Raw genomic sequence first — 15,453 nt, 5'->3', positions numbered from 1 at the left:
TACTCCATTCCACATAGTACAGCTCAGATTCACTTCAAGGTATCCATCGTATCCCATGCTGTCACCTACCTGTTTGTCTGATATAACTTGTATTGTGATGTACCTCCAGGTGATCAGGGAGACACGTGTGTGCAGTGCGAAGCCTTGGGCCCACCTGGAATCCCTGGCCCCCAGGGGCCTAATGGACTACAAGGTGAGCTGACAAGAGATACTACTGACTGAATCATAGCTGGAGATAAACACATGCAACTGAAACCTTTGTGTCACTGATTTAAATGAATGATTGGCACTAAAATTATGTTCCACATCTTCACCATGTATTTCAGGTTAGGATCCTGACCCTTGGGCCTATATTCATCCACCTCCACACTATTTCCTATGGGATGGTGTTTTTGTGTTGGACTGAGAAGTGTTGTTTGTCCCCTGTAGGTTATCCTGGAGCGGCAGGCAGTAAAGGAGACAAGGGTGTGCCTGGACCTGCTGGGCTTGATGGAAGCCCTGTGAGTTATCTTCATCACATCATCACTCACTCTTCTAATAGAACCTGAAGAAGACATGCTGCGTCACTGTAGCTCCATAAAGACCATTATGGTGGACATGCTGCATCACTGTAGCTCCATAAAGACCATTATGGTGGACATGCTGCGTCACTGTAGCTCCATAAAGACCATTATGGTGGACATGCTGCATCACTGTAGCTCCATAAAGACCATTATGGTGGACATGCTGCATCACTGTAGCTCCATAAAGACCATTATGGTGGACATGCTGCATCACTGTAGCTCCATAAAGACCATTATGGTGGACATGCTGCATCACTGGCCATCCACATGTCATTACTATGTACTGTATGTTTGTCCAGTAGTTTTCTTCCAGCAAAAGAGATTGTTGATTGACCCTGCTAATTATTCTCCTCTCCCCAGGGTAATTCAGGTACTCCTGGGTTGGTAGGTGCTCCAGGAGCCCATGGGGAACCTGGCGACATCTACCTGGCTCCAGGGCTGAAGGGGGACAAAGGTCTGCCTGGTTTCGTTGGCGCACAAGGTCTACCTGGTGTAGATGGACTGCCAGGGAAAGAAGGACTAGCAGGCCTGCCTGGATCCAAAGGAGAACCTGTATGTGTGTGTGTGTGTGTGTGTGTGTGTGTGTGTGTGTGTGTGTGTGTGTGTGTGTGTGTGTGTGTGTGTGTGTGTGTGTGTGTGTGTGTGTGTGTGTGCATGCGTGCATGTTAGCGAGCACTAGAAGGCTCCTAAAACTTGTGTTCAGATAGTGCTACAGTCAGTCAGTCATCCACCTCTATCTCTGATCTCTTCTTGCAGGCCAGAGAGGGCATCAAGGGGGACCGTGGTCTCGATGGGGACCCTGGTTTTTCTGGACCCCCAGGAGAGAGGGGTCCTCCTGGGGTACCAGGGTTTGGCCGGCCGGGGGAGCCTGGAGAGAAGGGTACATCTGGTCAACAAGGCAAACCTGGAATCCCTGGACAACCAGGTGGGTACAGGCTACAGCTACAAACACACTCAAAAGAACACACACTTGTTAGGTAAAAGGAGCCTAAATGATGATGTGCACATGCTCTCTCTGCCTCTCAGGAGTGAAAGGTGAACCAGGTAAAGATGTGAGCTCACCTGGACCCCAGGGTTCCCCCGGTCCTCGAGGACAATCTGGCATCCCTGGACTACAAGGTGAGGGTCAGCTTATTGGTATTGATCTGACATCCCTGGACTACAAGGTGAGGGTCAGCTTATTGGTATTGATCTGACATCCCTGGACTACAAGGTGAGGGTCAGCTTATTGGTATTGATCTGACATCCCTGGACTACAAGGTGAGGGTCAGCTTATTGGTATTGATCTGACATACCTGGACTACAAGGTGAGGGTCAGCTATTGGTATTGATCTGACATCCCTGGACTACAAGGTGAGGGTCAGCATATTGGTATTGATCTGACATCCCTGGACTACAAGGTGAGGGTCAGCTTATTGGTATTGATCTGACATCCCTGGACTACAAGGTGAGGGTCAGCTTATTGGTATTGATCTGAAATCCCTGGACTACAAGGTGAGGGTCAGCTTATTGGTATTGATCTGACATCCCTGGACTACAAGGTGAGGGTCAGCTTATTGGTATTGATCTGACATACCTGGACTACAAGGTGAGGGTCAGCTTATTGGTATTGATCTGACATACCTGGACTACAAGGTGAGGGTCAGCTTATTGGTATTGATCTGACATCCCTGGACTACAAGGTGAGGGTCAGCTTATTGGTATTGATCTGACATCCCTGGACTACAAGGTGAGGGTCAGCTTATTGGTATTGATCTGACATCCCTGGACTACAAGGTGAGGGTCAGCTTATTGGTATTGATCTGAAATCCCTGGACTACAAGGTGAGGGTCAGCTTATTGGTATTGATCTGACATCCCTGGACTACAAGGTGAGGGTCAGCTTATTGGTATTGATCTGACATACCTGGACTACAAGGTGAGGGTCAGCTTATTGGTATTGATCTGACATACCTGGACTACAAGGTGAGGGTCAGCTTATTGGTATTGATCTGACATCCCTGGACTACAAGGTGAGGGTCAGCTTATTGGTATTGATCTGACATCCCTGGACTACAAGGTGAGGGTCAGCTTATTGGTATTGATCTGACATCCCTGGACTACAAGGTGAGGGTCAGCTTATTGGTATTGATCTGACATACCTGGACTACAAGGTGAGGGTCAGCTTATTGGTATTGATCTGACATCCCTGGACTACAAGGTGAGGGTCAGCTTATTGGTATTGATCTGGTTTATGGTAGGCTATGGTCCTGCTTGGTCCTGCATAGTGCATCATGAACAACTTCTCCATCCTGACCCCAGGTGACAGAGGACTTCAGGGAGACCCTGGAATGCCAGGATTCCCCGGACAGAAAGGTGACTCAGGTGTCCCCGGCATTGGGTTCCCAGGACTACCCGGGCCTAAAGGATACTCTGGAGCTCCAGGAGCCCCTGGGTTGCCAGGAGAGCCTGGGAGATCTGGACAGGATGGTTTCTCTGGAAAACCAGGCATACCTGGTCCAAAGGTGTGTGTTCCTGTGTCTGTGTCTTTGATTCACTTTCTATTGTTTCAAACTCCATCAATCAAACAATCAACCAATCTTCTTCTGCCCTCTCTAGGGTGAGCCAGGTCGGGGTCTACCTGGTCCTAAAGGTTCTCAGGGCCCTCCCGGAGAGACAGGTTTCCATGGAGATAAAGGCAGCGTTGGTCCAACTGGTATTCCTGGACAAGAGGGACACACAGGACCACCTGGAGCTCAGGGAATTCAAGGTGACCCTGGCCCCCCTGGTCAGCATGGTGGCACTGGACCCCCTGGACCCCCTGGAGCAGGAGAACCTGGGGCCCCTGGACCAATAGGACCCCCTGGAGAGCCAGGCCCCTTCGGTCATGACGGTGTGAAAGGAGATAAGGGCTTCCCTGGCTCTCCTGGTCTGGACATGCCCGGCCCCCAGGGAGAGAAGGGAGACTCAGGATTCCCTGGACTGTCTGGATCAAAAGGGTTGCCAGGAAGACCAGGCCCGGCTGGCAGAGACGGATTCCCCGGAGACCCAGGTGAGACAGATCTCAGAACAGTGGAGGAGGTCTGATGAAACCGGAAGGAAATTAACACTCATTGACTGGACTGGTCTGGGTTCATTTTCGTTGAATTTAATGAGAATTTGGTGACAAGCTTTGTAATGTATAATCGCCAATATTTTCCTATTCTATTTATTTGTTGATGTGTGTGTGTTCCCCAGGCCTCAAGGGAGAGATGGGAGTCATGGGAATGCCTGGAACACCAGGATATCAGGGTTCTGCTGGGAGCCCTGGAACTCCTGGACAGAGAGGTGGGTAGAGTAGAACTGCTGTACTACCAGACTACCCATCAGTGTGTTTTGCACCACTATACTATAGCATCTCAAACCACTCCTCTCTCTCAGGCAACCCGGGTGTCTCTGGACCTAGGGGGGAGTTTGGTGAGCCTGGACCCAAAGGAGAGAGGGGAGAGCCGGGTCTGCAGGGTCCTCCTGGCAACATGAGTGAGCTGAACATGGAGCACATGAAGGGAGAGAAAGGAGACAGCGGAGACCAAGGTATACAAAATTAACATGCCCCATCCTACTGCACTGTATCCTACAGCCCTGTATCCTACATCCTACTGCACTGTATCCTACATCCTACTGCACTGTATCCTACATCCTACTGCACTGTATCCTACATCCTACTGCACTGTATCCTACATCGTACTGCACTGTATCCTACATCCTACTGCACTGTATCCTACATCCTACTACACTGTATCCTACAGCACTGTATCCTACATCCTACTGCACTGTATCCTACATCCTACTACACTGTATCCTACAGCACTGTATCCTACATCCTACTACACTGTATCCGACAGCACTGTATCCTACATCCTACTGCACTGTATCCTACATCCTACTGCACTGTATGTCTGTCAGGTGGTCTGTTTTAAACAGGAACTGGGAATCGTTTAGGTACGCTAAATCCCACTTTTTCCCATTAGGTGACCCTGGACACACTGGAGAGAAGGGTTATCCAGGACAGGCCGGAGTACCTGGTATGCCAGGAAAGGATGGAGACCCCGGTACACCTGGTCAACCAGGTTAGTCTCCTATGTAGGCTTCGCCACACCCCTCTGTTTATTGTAAATGCCCCACACATAGAAAGGAATTAGAGTAGTTTAATAGGATCTCAATGGTTACAAGCCTGTATACTACCTGGTATGAAATTATGTACTGGTCTTGCACAATGTATAATATGCTAGTGGATAGTATTTGGGACACAGTCAATGTGATGATTAAATGACACCCTCTTTTAAACGTTATGATTCTTGTTTCTCAGGTGAGAAAGGAGACACAGGTGTTCCTGGTGAGCCCGGCAGTACTGGGTATCCTGGAAACAAAGGAAGCATTGGAGAAATGGGATACCCAGGTAAGAAAACAACACACAATCCACTCACTGAGAGGAATCATCCTTTATATCGAACATCCGCTGTGGTGCGGATGGCTAGACTGGTTCTAACCGGATTCTCATGTATGGTTCTATAGGTTCACAGGGTTCGAAGGGTGCTAAAGGCATTGTGGGGACAACGGGTCACCCAGGGTTCCGGGGTACAGAGGGGGTGAAAGGAGACAAGGGAACAGCCGGGTTGCCAGGTGTCGGAGTGCCAGGACTCCCTGGAGAGAAGGTAAGTCACAACCACTTTTAGTCTCCCTGAGAGCTGGCTCCTTGAAAGTTTCACACAACCAAGGTTTGTGTCTTCATGGATGGTGCTAGCTAGCTTCGGTGTATCCTTTTTTTCATTGCAATTGCGCCACTAACTGTCTCTCTTTTTCAATCAATACACTTTATCTACCATTTTCCCCTCATTTTCCCACTCTCTTTCTCTCCCTCCATCCCTCTCTTTTTTTCTCTCTCTCAGGGTCAGTTGGGTCTGCCTGGTTTCCCTGGTAACGCAGGAGAGAAGGGTCAGAAGGGAGGAATGGGAGTCCCTGGGATGCCAGGAACACCAGGAACCAAGGGAGACACTGGTTACATTGGTCACCCAGGTGAGGGTCCGGTCTCCATGATGACAACTGCCCCTACTTTGACCTGACTGATTGATTGATTCAATTTGGAGTTTAAAAAAGGCAAGACAAGATTAGAATACATGTTGGCCCAGGGAAGAACACTTGAAAGTATTATTTCCTATATCGACCAGGTTTTCTCGATCATCTCACAAACACCGAACATTACTTTTTGCTTGGCAACCTCTAGTCTAACCGAAGGTGCGTGCTGTGTTGTGCAGGTCAGCCAGGTCGGCCAGGAGAGAAGGGTGTCGGTGGGCTGCCCGGGTCAACAGGAGAGCCAGGTCAAACAGGTCGACCAGGTAAGGAACACATGGAGCACAGTAACAATGCCCCAGGTGCCACTGGTTCCTGTTAGTGCAGTATGACAGTCATGAAGCTTGGACTAATTTCCCATACTGTAGCGACTCTACCACAGCGGGTTCGAGACACACACTCAGGTAACCTATTGTTTCCCAGGTGAGCCTGGTCTGCAGGGTCCCCCAGGTCCGACCGGAGAGAAAGGAGAGTCAGGAGTGGACGGCATTCCTGGATCATCAGGAGACAGAGGAGACCAAGGTGAGTGACCTCTCCTGACCTTTAGGATACAGTCAGGAATGTTCATCAGCCTATAAACCACTTGTAAACCACATGCTTTTATGATCTGTGTTATATTTCCATTCGCCCAACTCTTGACTATGCCTCCAAATCAACTCATGCACTGTGCATCTAAACAGCTAACAAACAGCAGAGGCAGACCTTAAGAGTTAGTAGGTGACGTTTTTACGTCAATGGCCTGGAGTTTGATCAATGGCCTGGAGTGTTTATCTCTGTGTCCCTCCTATAGGTTTTCCTGGCAGAGGCTTCCCAGGAACGCCGGGGTCATCTGGACTTAAAGGTGATAAGGGCAGTCCAGGTTTCCCAGGTTCCCCAGGTATCCCGGGTATCCCAGGGACCAGGGGAGAGAAGGGTACGGCAGGCTTCCAGGGCTCCCTGGGCCAGCCAGGAGAACAGGGCCACCCAGGACCCGCCATGGAGGGGCCCAAAGGAGATCAAGGAGTGCCAGGAAAGCCTGGAGAACCAGGTACTGTATACTGCACACCTGACTCCTGCTTGATTGTACATTTTGATAAATATCATCCTCTGGTTCTCATTCTCCTTCATTTATCCTCCTCTTCTCATCCCCTCTACCCCTCTCTCTCTCCATCCTCCTCTTCTCATCCCCTCCATCCCTCTCTCCCACCCTCCCTCCCTCCATCCTCCTCTTTTCATCCCCCTCCATTCCTCTCTCTCCCTCCATCCTCCTCTTCTCATCCCCTCATCCCTCTCTCCCACCCTCCCTCCCTCCATCCTCCTCTTTTCATCCCCCTCCATTCCTCTCTCTCCCTCCATCCTCCTCTTCTCATCCCCTCATCCCTCTCTCTCACCCTCCCTCCCTCCATCCTCCTCTTTTCATCCCCCTCCATTCCTCTCTCTCCCTACATCCTCCTCTTCTCATCCCCTCATTCCTCTCTCTCTCCCTCCATCCTCCTCTTCTCATCCCCCTCCGTTCCTTTCTCCCTCAATCCTCTTATCATGCCCCTCCATCCCTCTCTCCCTCCATCCTCTTCTCATCCCCCTCCATTCCTCTCCCTCCATCCTCCTCTTTTCATCCCCCTCCTTTCCTCTCTTCCTTCATCCTCCTCTTCTCATCCCCTCCACCCCTCCCTCCCTCCATCCTCCTCTTCTTCTCCTCCTCTCTACAGGTACCAGTGGTATTCCAGGTCCTACTGGTGTTCCCGGCAGCGCGGGGGCGAAGGGAGACAAGGGAGATCAGGGTGGACAAGGAGTACAGGGCGAGCAGGGCTTAAAGGGAGAACGAGGATACTCTGGACTTCCTGTAGGTCACTTCCTGTTGCTCACTGACTGATCCATTTGTGATGTCATGACAGTCTAGTCGGTTTATCATGACACGTGACTAGTGTCCACCATCTGACTTGTGTGTGTATATGTGTGTGCGTGTGTATATGTGTGTGTGTGTGTGTGTATGTGTTTGTGTGTGTTACAGGGGCAATCTGGCCTTCCAGGTGTTGATGGACTGAAGGGAGAGATGGGACTGCAGGGTGTGCCTGGTTTCCCAGGTGAGTGATACATCTAATTTAGACAAGGTTTCCCAGGTGAGTGGTGTAGATCATTTAGACAGTGAACAAAGTGTCCTTGTATCTTCTTACCAGAGGAGACAATGGGGGGGGGGGGGGGGGTATAGGAGGATGGGCTCATTGTAATGGCTGGAATGGAATAAATGGGACGGTATCATAACAGTGTCGGCCGCTGATTGGCTGAATACCTGGGGAGTTGGAGTTGTCAACAAAGCAGCATGACAGAAATATGTTGCCAAGTTTTCGAACTACCAGTAGTTTCTTTGCAAAGATACAGTGGCAAGAAAAAGTATGTGAACCCTTTGGAATTACCTGGATTTCTGCATAAATTGGTCATAAAATATGATCTGGTCACAACAATAGACAAACAGTCTGCTTAAACTAATAGCACACAAACAATTATACGTTTTCATGTCTTTATTGAACACACCATGTAAACATTCACAGTACAGGGTGGAAAAAGTATGTGAACCCTTGGATTTAATAACTGGTTGACCCTTCTTTGGTGGCAATAACCTGAACCAAATGTTTTCACAACGGTCAGTAGGAATTTTGGACCATTCATCTTTACACAACTGTTTCAGTTCAACAATATTCTTAGGATGTCTGGTGTGAACTGCTCTTGAGGTTGAGGTCAGGAAATACACTCCAGAAGGCGTATTTTCTTCTGTTGAAGCCGTTCTGTTGTTGATTTACTTCTGTGTTTTTAGTCATTGTCCTGTTGCATCACCCAACTTCTGTTGAGCTTCAATTGGCAGACAGATAGACTTACATTCTCCTGCAAAATATCTTGATAAACTTGGGAATTCATTTTTCCATCGATAATAGCAAGCTGTCCAGGCCCTGAGGCAGCAAAGCAGCCCCAAAGCATGATGCTCCCTCCACCATACTTTACAGTTGGGATGAGGTTTTGATGTTGGTGTGCTGTGCCTTTTTTTTCTCCACACATAGTGTTGTGTGTTCCTTCCAAACAACTCAACTTTAGTTTAATCTGTCCACAGAATATTTTTCCAGAAGAGCTGTGGAACATCCAGGTGCTCTTTTGCGAACTTCAGACATGCAGTAATGTTTTTTTTGGACAGCAGTGGCTTCTTCTGTGGAGTCCTCCCATGAACACCATTCTTGTTGAGTATTTTACATATCGTAGACTCGTCAACAGAGATGTAAGCATGTTCCAGAGATTTCTGTAAGTCTTTAGCTGACACTCTAGGATTCTTCTTAACCTCATTGAGCATTCGGCTCTGTGCTCTTGCAGTCATTTTTGCAGGTTGGCCGTCAGATTATTTCACTCATAATTCACTGTATCACAATTCCAGTGGGTCAGAAGTTAACATACACTCACTTGACTGTGCCTTTAAACAGCTTGGTAAATTCCAGAAAATTATATCATAGCTTTAGGAGCTTCTGATAGGCTAATTGACATCATTTGAGTCAATTGGAGGTGTACCTGTGGATGTATTTCAAGGCCTACCTTCAAACTCAGTGCCTTTTTGCTTGACATCATGGGAAAATCAAAAGAAATCAGCTAAGACCTCAGAAAAAAAATTGTAGACCTCCAATAGTCTGGTTCATCCTTGGGAGCAATTTCCAAATGCCTGAAGGTACCACGTTCATCTGTACAAACAATAGTACGCAAGTATAAACACCATGGGACCACACAGCCATCATACCGCTCAGGAAGGAGACGCGTTCTGTCTCCTAGAGAGGAACGTACTTTGGTGCGAAAAGTGCAAATCAATCCCAGAACAACAGCAAAGGACCTTGTGAAGATGCTGGAGGAAACAGGTACAAACGTATCTTTATCCACAGTAAAACGAGTCCTATATCGTCATAACCTAAAAGGCCGATCAGCAAGGAAAAAGCCACTGCTCCAAAACCACCATAAAAAAGCCAGACTACGGTTTGCAACTACACATGGGGACAAAGATCGTACTTTTTGGAGAAAAAAAAACCTGACCTCAAGACTATAGAAAATAGAAAATTTGTGGGCAGAACTGAAACTGCGTGTGCAAGCAAGGAGGCCTACAAACCTGACTCAGTTACACCAGCTCTGTCAGGAGGAATGGGCCAAAATTCACCCAACTTGTTGTGGAAGGCTACCCAAAACATTTGACCGAAGTTAAACAATTTCAAGTCAATGCCACCAAATACAAATTGAATGTGTGTAAAGTTCTGACCCACTGGGAATGTGATGAAAGAAAAAATAGCTGAAATAAATCCTTCTCTCTACTATTATTCTGACATTTCACATTCTTAAAATAAAGTGGTGATCCTAACTGACCTAAGACCGGGAATTTTTACTAGGATTAAATGTCAGGAATTGTGAAAAGCTGAGTTTAAATGTATTTGGCTAAGGTGTATGTCAACTTCCCACTTCAACTGTAGATGTTCGGTTTATCAGGTCCCAGGCTCCCATGACTGTTATGATTATTTATATCCAAGTTAATTACAATTAGCTTTTTGCTTTAGCGCCAGCTGTATCTGATAGAGCAGATCTAGTCTCGCGTACTGAAATAAGTCGTCTGGCGCGTGTGAGGCTCATTGTGAGGGAGACTAGAGCACACCCAGAAGTTCTGACTGAGTGCACATTTAAGTACCCCCAGGACAGTCCATTTACTTTGTGCTGTTATAATTTATGTTATGAAATCCTGTGATTTCATTGGGGCAGTTCCCCTTGGCTGGCAAAACAATCCAAGCAATGTTTGCACGGCCTATGCGCCCCCGGAGCTGCTGCTGAACAGCTTGTTTTTAACAATATATTTTTTAAACAGAAAAATGTACATATTTCCTGCACTTTTATGAGCATTTAAAACATTAAAAATATATATATTTTTATTTACAGTACCAGTCAATAGTTTGGACACATCTACTCATTCAAGGGTTTTTCTTTATTTATTTTTTTACTATTTTCTACATTGTAGAATAATAGTGAAGACATCAAAACTATGAAATAATGCATATGGAATCATGTAGTAACCAAAAAAGTGTTAAACAAAACAAAATATATTTTAGAATTTAGATTCTTCAAAGTAGCCACCCTTTGCCATGATGACAGCTTTGCACACTCTTGGCATTCTCTCAACCAGCTTCACCTGGAATGCTTTTCCAGCAGTCTTGAAGGAATTCCCACATATACCGAACATTTGCTGGCTTATTTTTTCACTCTGTGGTCCAACTCATCCCAAACCATCTAAATTGGGTTGAGGTCGGGTGATTGTGGAGGCCAGGTCATCTGATGCAGCACTCCATTACTCTCCTTCTTGGTCAAATAGCCCTTACACAACCTGGAGGTGTTGGGTCATTGTCCTGTTGAAAAACCAATGATAGTCCAACTAAGCGCAAACCAGATGGGATGCCATATCGCTGCAGAATGCTGTGGTAGCCATGCTGGTTAACTGTTCCTTAAATTCTAAATAAATTACTGCCAGTGTCACCAGCAAAGCACCCCCACACCATCACACCTCCTCCTCCATGCTTCACGGTGGGAACCACACGTGCAGAGATCATCCGTTCACTTACACAGTTGAAACCAAAAATCTCTAATTTGGACTCATGAGACCAAAGGACAAATTTCCACCGGTCTAATGTCCATTGCTTGTGTTTCTTGGCCCAAGCAAGTCTCTTCTTCTTATTGGTGTCCTTTAGTAGTGGTTTCTTTGCAGCAATTTGACCAGGAAGGCCTGATTCACACAGTCTCTGAACAGTTGATGTTGAGTTGTGTCTGTTACTTGAACTCTGTGAAGCATTTATTTGGGCTGCAATTTCTGAGGCCGGTAACTCTAATGAACTTATCCTCTGAAGCAGAGCTAACTCTGGGTCTTCCTTTCCTGTGGCGGTCCTCATGAGAGCCAGTTTCATCATAGCATTTGATGGCTTTTGTGACTGCACTTGAAGAAACTTTCAAAGTTCTTGAAATTTTCCACAATGACTGACTTTCATGTCTTAACAAGGCACATCTCTTCATTGAAATGTATTCCAGGTGACTACCTCATGAAGCTGGTTGAGATATTGCCAAGAGTGTGCAAAGCTGTCATCAAGGCAAAGGGTGGCTACTTTAACACTTTTTTGGTTACTACATGATTATATATGTGTTACTTCATAGTTTTGATGTCTTCATTATTATTCTACAATGTAGAAAATAGTAAAAATAAAGAAAAATCATTGAATGAGTAGATGTGTCCGAACTTTTGACTGGTACTGTATATATATATATATATACAAATAAATAAACATTTGGGGGGACCAATCACAAGTGGGGCACCGCCCCTAACGCCCCTAGGGTTAGCCACCACTTTATCAAACACATCAAACATATGGAAACCACATGTTTTATTCCATTCTAGCCATTACAACAGGGTTTCCCAAAGTCGGTCCTCAGGACCCAAAGGGTGCACATTTTGGTCAAGCTTTGATCATTTGAATCAGCTGTGTAGTGTTAGGGCAAAACACAAAACGTGCACCCCTTGATGTCCCAAGGACTGAGTTTGGGAAACGCTGCATTACAATGTCTTCCAATATCTTCCTGTATCTTCCCCACCAGCCTCCTTTGATTCTTACAATGTGTGCATGTGACCGTTGGTCTATGTGGTTGAGATGGTTTCATCAGGTGGATAAATCCAAAAGTTCCTCTCTTCTTCAGGGACAAAGGGTGAATTGGGTGTGTTTGGATTGAAAGGAGAGCTGGGAGACAGAGGATTCCCAGGAACCAAAGGTGAGTGGAGAGACACCACATTAAACCAAACAGCCAGTAAACCAAATCACTGTGAGCTTCATAGCATCAAACACCTAATGTATAGTGGCCATTGAGTGCTGACATGTATATTCTGAATAAATGCCATGTAGCAGACACTTTTACCCAAATATGAATAATAATAAGATTTGGTAATTATCTGAATGGCCTTTCCTTGTTCAAGGTAATGATGGCCCCCCTGGTCCTCCTGGCCTCCACACCTTCATCAAGGGAGAAAGTGGCTTCCCAGGGGGTCAGGGCCCTCAGGGGCCTGTGGGGCCCTCAGGTTTCCCTGGGCTGAAAGGACAGCAAGGTGAGAGTTCAAACCATCCTATCTACAATGAGCTGATATATTATGACCAAACATCAGCTCTGATCACCCCATAATATATGATCTCTTCCATCCGTCCATCCATCCATTCTCTCTCCCTCTCTTTGTTTCTCTTTCTCTCTCCATCTCTCTCCTCTCTCGCTCTCTGTCTCCCAGGTATGACAGGTATTCAGGGTATTAAAGGTGACGAGGGGAACCCTGGGATTAACGGTCTCCCCGGAGCCAAGGGAGAACCAGGCCTGCTTGGTCCCTCAGGTGAGAGTCACATCCCCTTTGTCCAGTTTATAGCCTCACTGAAAAGGATACTACACTGTATGTAGAATAGAATACTATCTGATGTACTATTGTTATCCGGACGTGTGATTCTCAGACTGGGAACTAATGTTCCATTTGACCCTGACCTTCATCTTTGACCTTTGACCCTTGTCCCTATAGGACCGAGAGGGTATCCTGGACCCCCAGGACCTGATGGTGTTCCGGGTCAGGTAGGTCCTCCCGGCCCCTCCTCCATGGAGCATGGTTTCCTGGTAACCAGGCACAGCCAATCGGTGGAGGTTCCACAGTGTCCAGAGGGAACATCGCTGATCTATGATGGATACTCCCTACTCTACATCCAGGGCAATGAGCGTTCCCACGGACAGGACCTGGGTAAGAGAGAGAGAGAGCTAGGATGAGAGATAGATGTTGTATCTATCTTGTGATTCAATCAATCAATCAAATGTATTTATGAAGCCCTTCTTACATCAGCTGATGTCACAAAGTGCTGTACAGAAACCCAGCCTAAAACCCCAAACAGCAAGCAATAAAGGTGTAGAAGCACAGTGGCTAGGAAAAGCTCCCTAGAAAGGCCAGAACCTAGAAAGAAACCTAGAGAGGAACCAGGCTTGAGGGGTGGCCAGTCCTCTTCTGGCTGTGCCGGGTGGAGATTATAACAGAACATGGCCAAGATGTTCAAATGTTCATAAATGACCAGCAGGGTCAAATAATAATAATCACAGTGGTTGTAGAGGGTGCAACAGGTCAGCATCTCAGGAGTAAATGTCAGTTGGCATTTCATAGCCGATCATTCAGAGTATCTCTACCGCTCCTGCTGTCACTAGAGAGTTGAAAACAGCAGGTCTGGGACAGGTAGCACGTCTGGTGAACAGGTCAGGGTTCCATAGCCGCAGGCAGTACAGTTGAAACTGGAGCAGCAGCACGAACAGGTGGACTGGGGACAGCAAGGAGTCATCAGGCCAGGTAGTCCTGAGGCATGGTCCTAGGGCTCAGGTCCTCCGAGAGAGAAGGAAAGAAAGAAAAAAAGAAAAAAGAGAGAAAGAAAGAAGGAAAGAGAGAAAGAAAGTGAAAGAGAGAGAAAAGGAGAGAGAACTAGAAAGAGCATACTTAAATTCACACAGGACACCGGATAAGACAGGAAAAATACTCCAGATATAACAGACTGAACCTAGCCCCGCGACACATAAACTATTGCAGCATAAATACTGGAGGGGTCTGGAGACACTGTGGCCCCGTCCGACGATACCCCCGGACAGGGCCAAACAGGCAGGATTTAACCCCACACACTTTGCCAAAGCACAGCCCCCACACCACTAGAGGGATATCTTCAACCACCAACTTACCATCCTGAGTCAAGGCAGAGTATAGCCCACGAAGATCACCTCCACGGCACAAACCCAAGGGGGGCGCCAACCCAGACAGGAAGATCACGTCAGTGACTCAACCCACTCAAGTGAAGCACCCCTCCTAGGGACGGCATGGAAGAGCACCAGTAAGCCAGTGACTCAGCCCCTGTAATAAGGTTTGAGGCAGAGAATCCCAGTGGAGAGAGGGGAACCGGCCAGGCAGAGACAACAAGGGCGGTTCGTTGCTCCAGTGCCGTTCCGTTCACCTTCACACTCCTGGGCCAGACTACACTCAATCATAGGACCTACTAAAGAGATGAGTCTTCAATAAAGACTTAAAGGTCGAGACCGAGTCTGCGTGTCTCACATGGATCGGCAGACCATTCGATAAAAATGGAGCTCTATAGGAGAAAGCCCTGCCTCCAGCTGTTTGCTTAGAAATTCTAGGGACAGTAAGGAGGCCTGCGTCTTGTGACCGTAGCGTACGTGTAGGTATGTACGGCAGGACCAAATCTGAAAGATACAGTGAGGGAAAAAAGTATTTGATCCCCTGCTGATTTTGTACGTTTGCCCACTGACAAAGAAATGATCAGTCTATAATTTTAATGGTAGGTTTATTTGAACAGTGAGAGACAGAATAACAACAAAAAAATCCAGAAAAACACATCAAAAATGTTATAAATTGATTTGCATTTTAATGAGGGAAATAAGTATTTGACCCCTCTGCAAAACATGACTTAGTACCTGGTGGCAAAACCCTTGTTGGCAATCACAGAGGTCAGACGTTTCTTGTCGTTGGCCACCAGGTTTGCATACATCTCAGGAGGGATTTTGTCCCACTCCTCTTTGCAGATCTTCTCCAAGTCATTAAGGTTTTGAGGCTGACGTTTGGCAACTCGAACCTTCAGCTCCCTCCACAGATTTTCCATGGGATTAACCTCTCTGGGGTATGTGGTACGCTAGCATCCCACCTGCGGGACACACTATTCAACAGCCAGTGAAATAGCAGGGCGGCAAATTCAAAACAACAAAAATCTTGG

General features: G+C 46.9%; 1 protein-coding gene across 2 annotated transcripts in view; it reads left to right on the top strand.

Moving 5' to 3' along the window:
• LOC115161193 (collagen alpha-1(IV) chain) overlaps window positions 1-15,453 on the top strand; it is a gene marked incomplete at its 5' end in the record, with an annotated part of 31,686 nt that overhangs the window by 12,468 nt on the left and 3,765 nt on the right. For both annotated transcript variants that reach the window (XM_029711973.1, XM_029711972.1), the window contains 22 exon segments: window positions 110-193; window positions 430-500; window positions 924-1,115; window positions 1,320-1,488; window positions 1,590-1,682; window positions 2,864-3,066; window positions 3,161-3,593; window positions 3,779-3,868; window positions 3,962-4,114; window positions 4,552-4,650; window positions 4,890-4,979; window positions 5,096-5,235; window positions 5,470-5,596; window positions 5,836-5,916; window positions 6,074-6,172; window positions 6,441-6,677; window positions 7,339-7,472; window positions 7,641-7,713; window positions 12,371-12,442; window positions 12,645-12,773; window positions 12,948-13,046; window positions 13,227-13,439. In XM_029711973.1, the coding sequence (XP_029567833.1) occupies window positions 110-193; window positions 430-500; window positions 924-1,115; window positions 1,320-1,488; window positions 1,590-1,682; window positions 2,864-3,066; window positions 3,161-3,593; window positions 3,779-3,868; window positions 3,962-4,114; window positions 4,552-4,650; window positions 4,890-4,979; window positions 5,096-5,235; window positions 5,470-5,596; window positions 5,836-5,916; window positions 6,074-6,172; window positions 6,441-6,677; window positions 7,339-7,472; window positions 7,641-7,713; window positions 12,371-12,442; window positions 12,645-12,773; window positions 12,948-13,046; window positions 13,227-13,439 (3,081 nt within the window).

The sequence above is a fragment of the Salmo trutta genome, chromosome 24 (assembly GCF_901001165.1).
Source record: "Salmo trutta chromosome 24, fSalTru1.1, whole genome shotgun sequence".
Taxonomy (NCBI): domain Eukaryota; kingdom Metazoa; phylum Chordata; class Actinopteri; order Salmoniformes; family Salmonidae; genus Salmo; species Salmo trutta.
The sequence above is the reverse complement of the archived record's forward strand: the minus strand, read 5'-3'. Positions and strand labels throughout refer to the sequence as shown.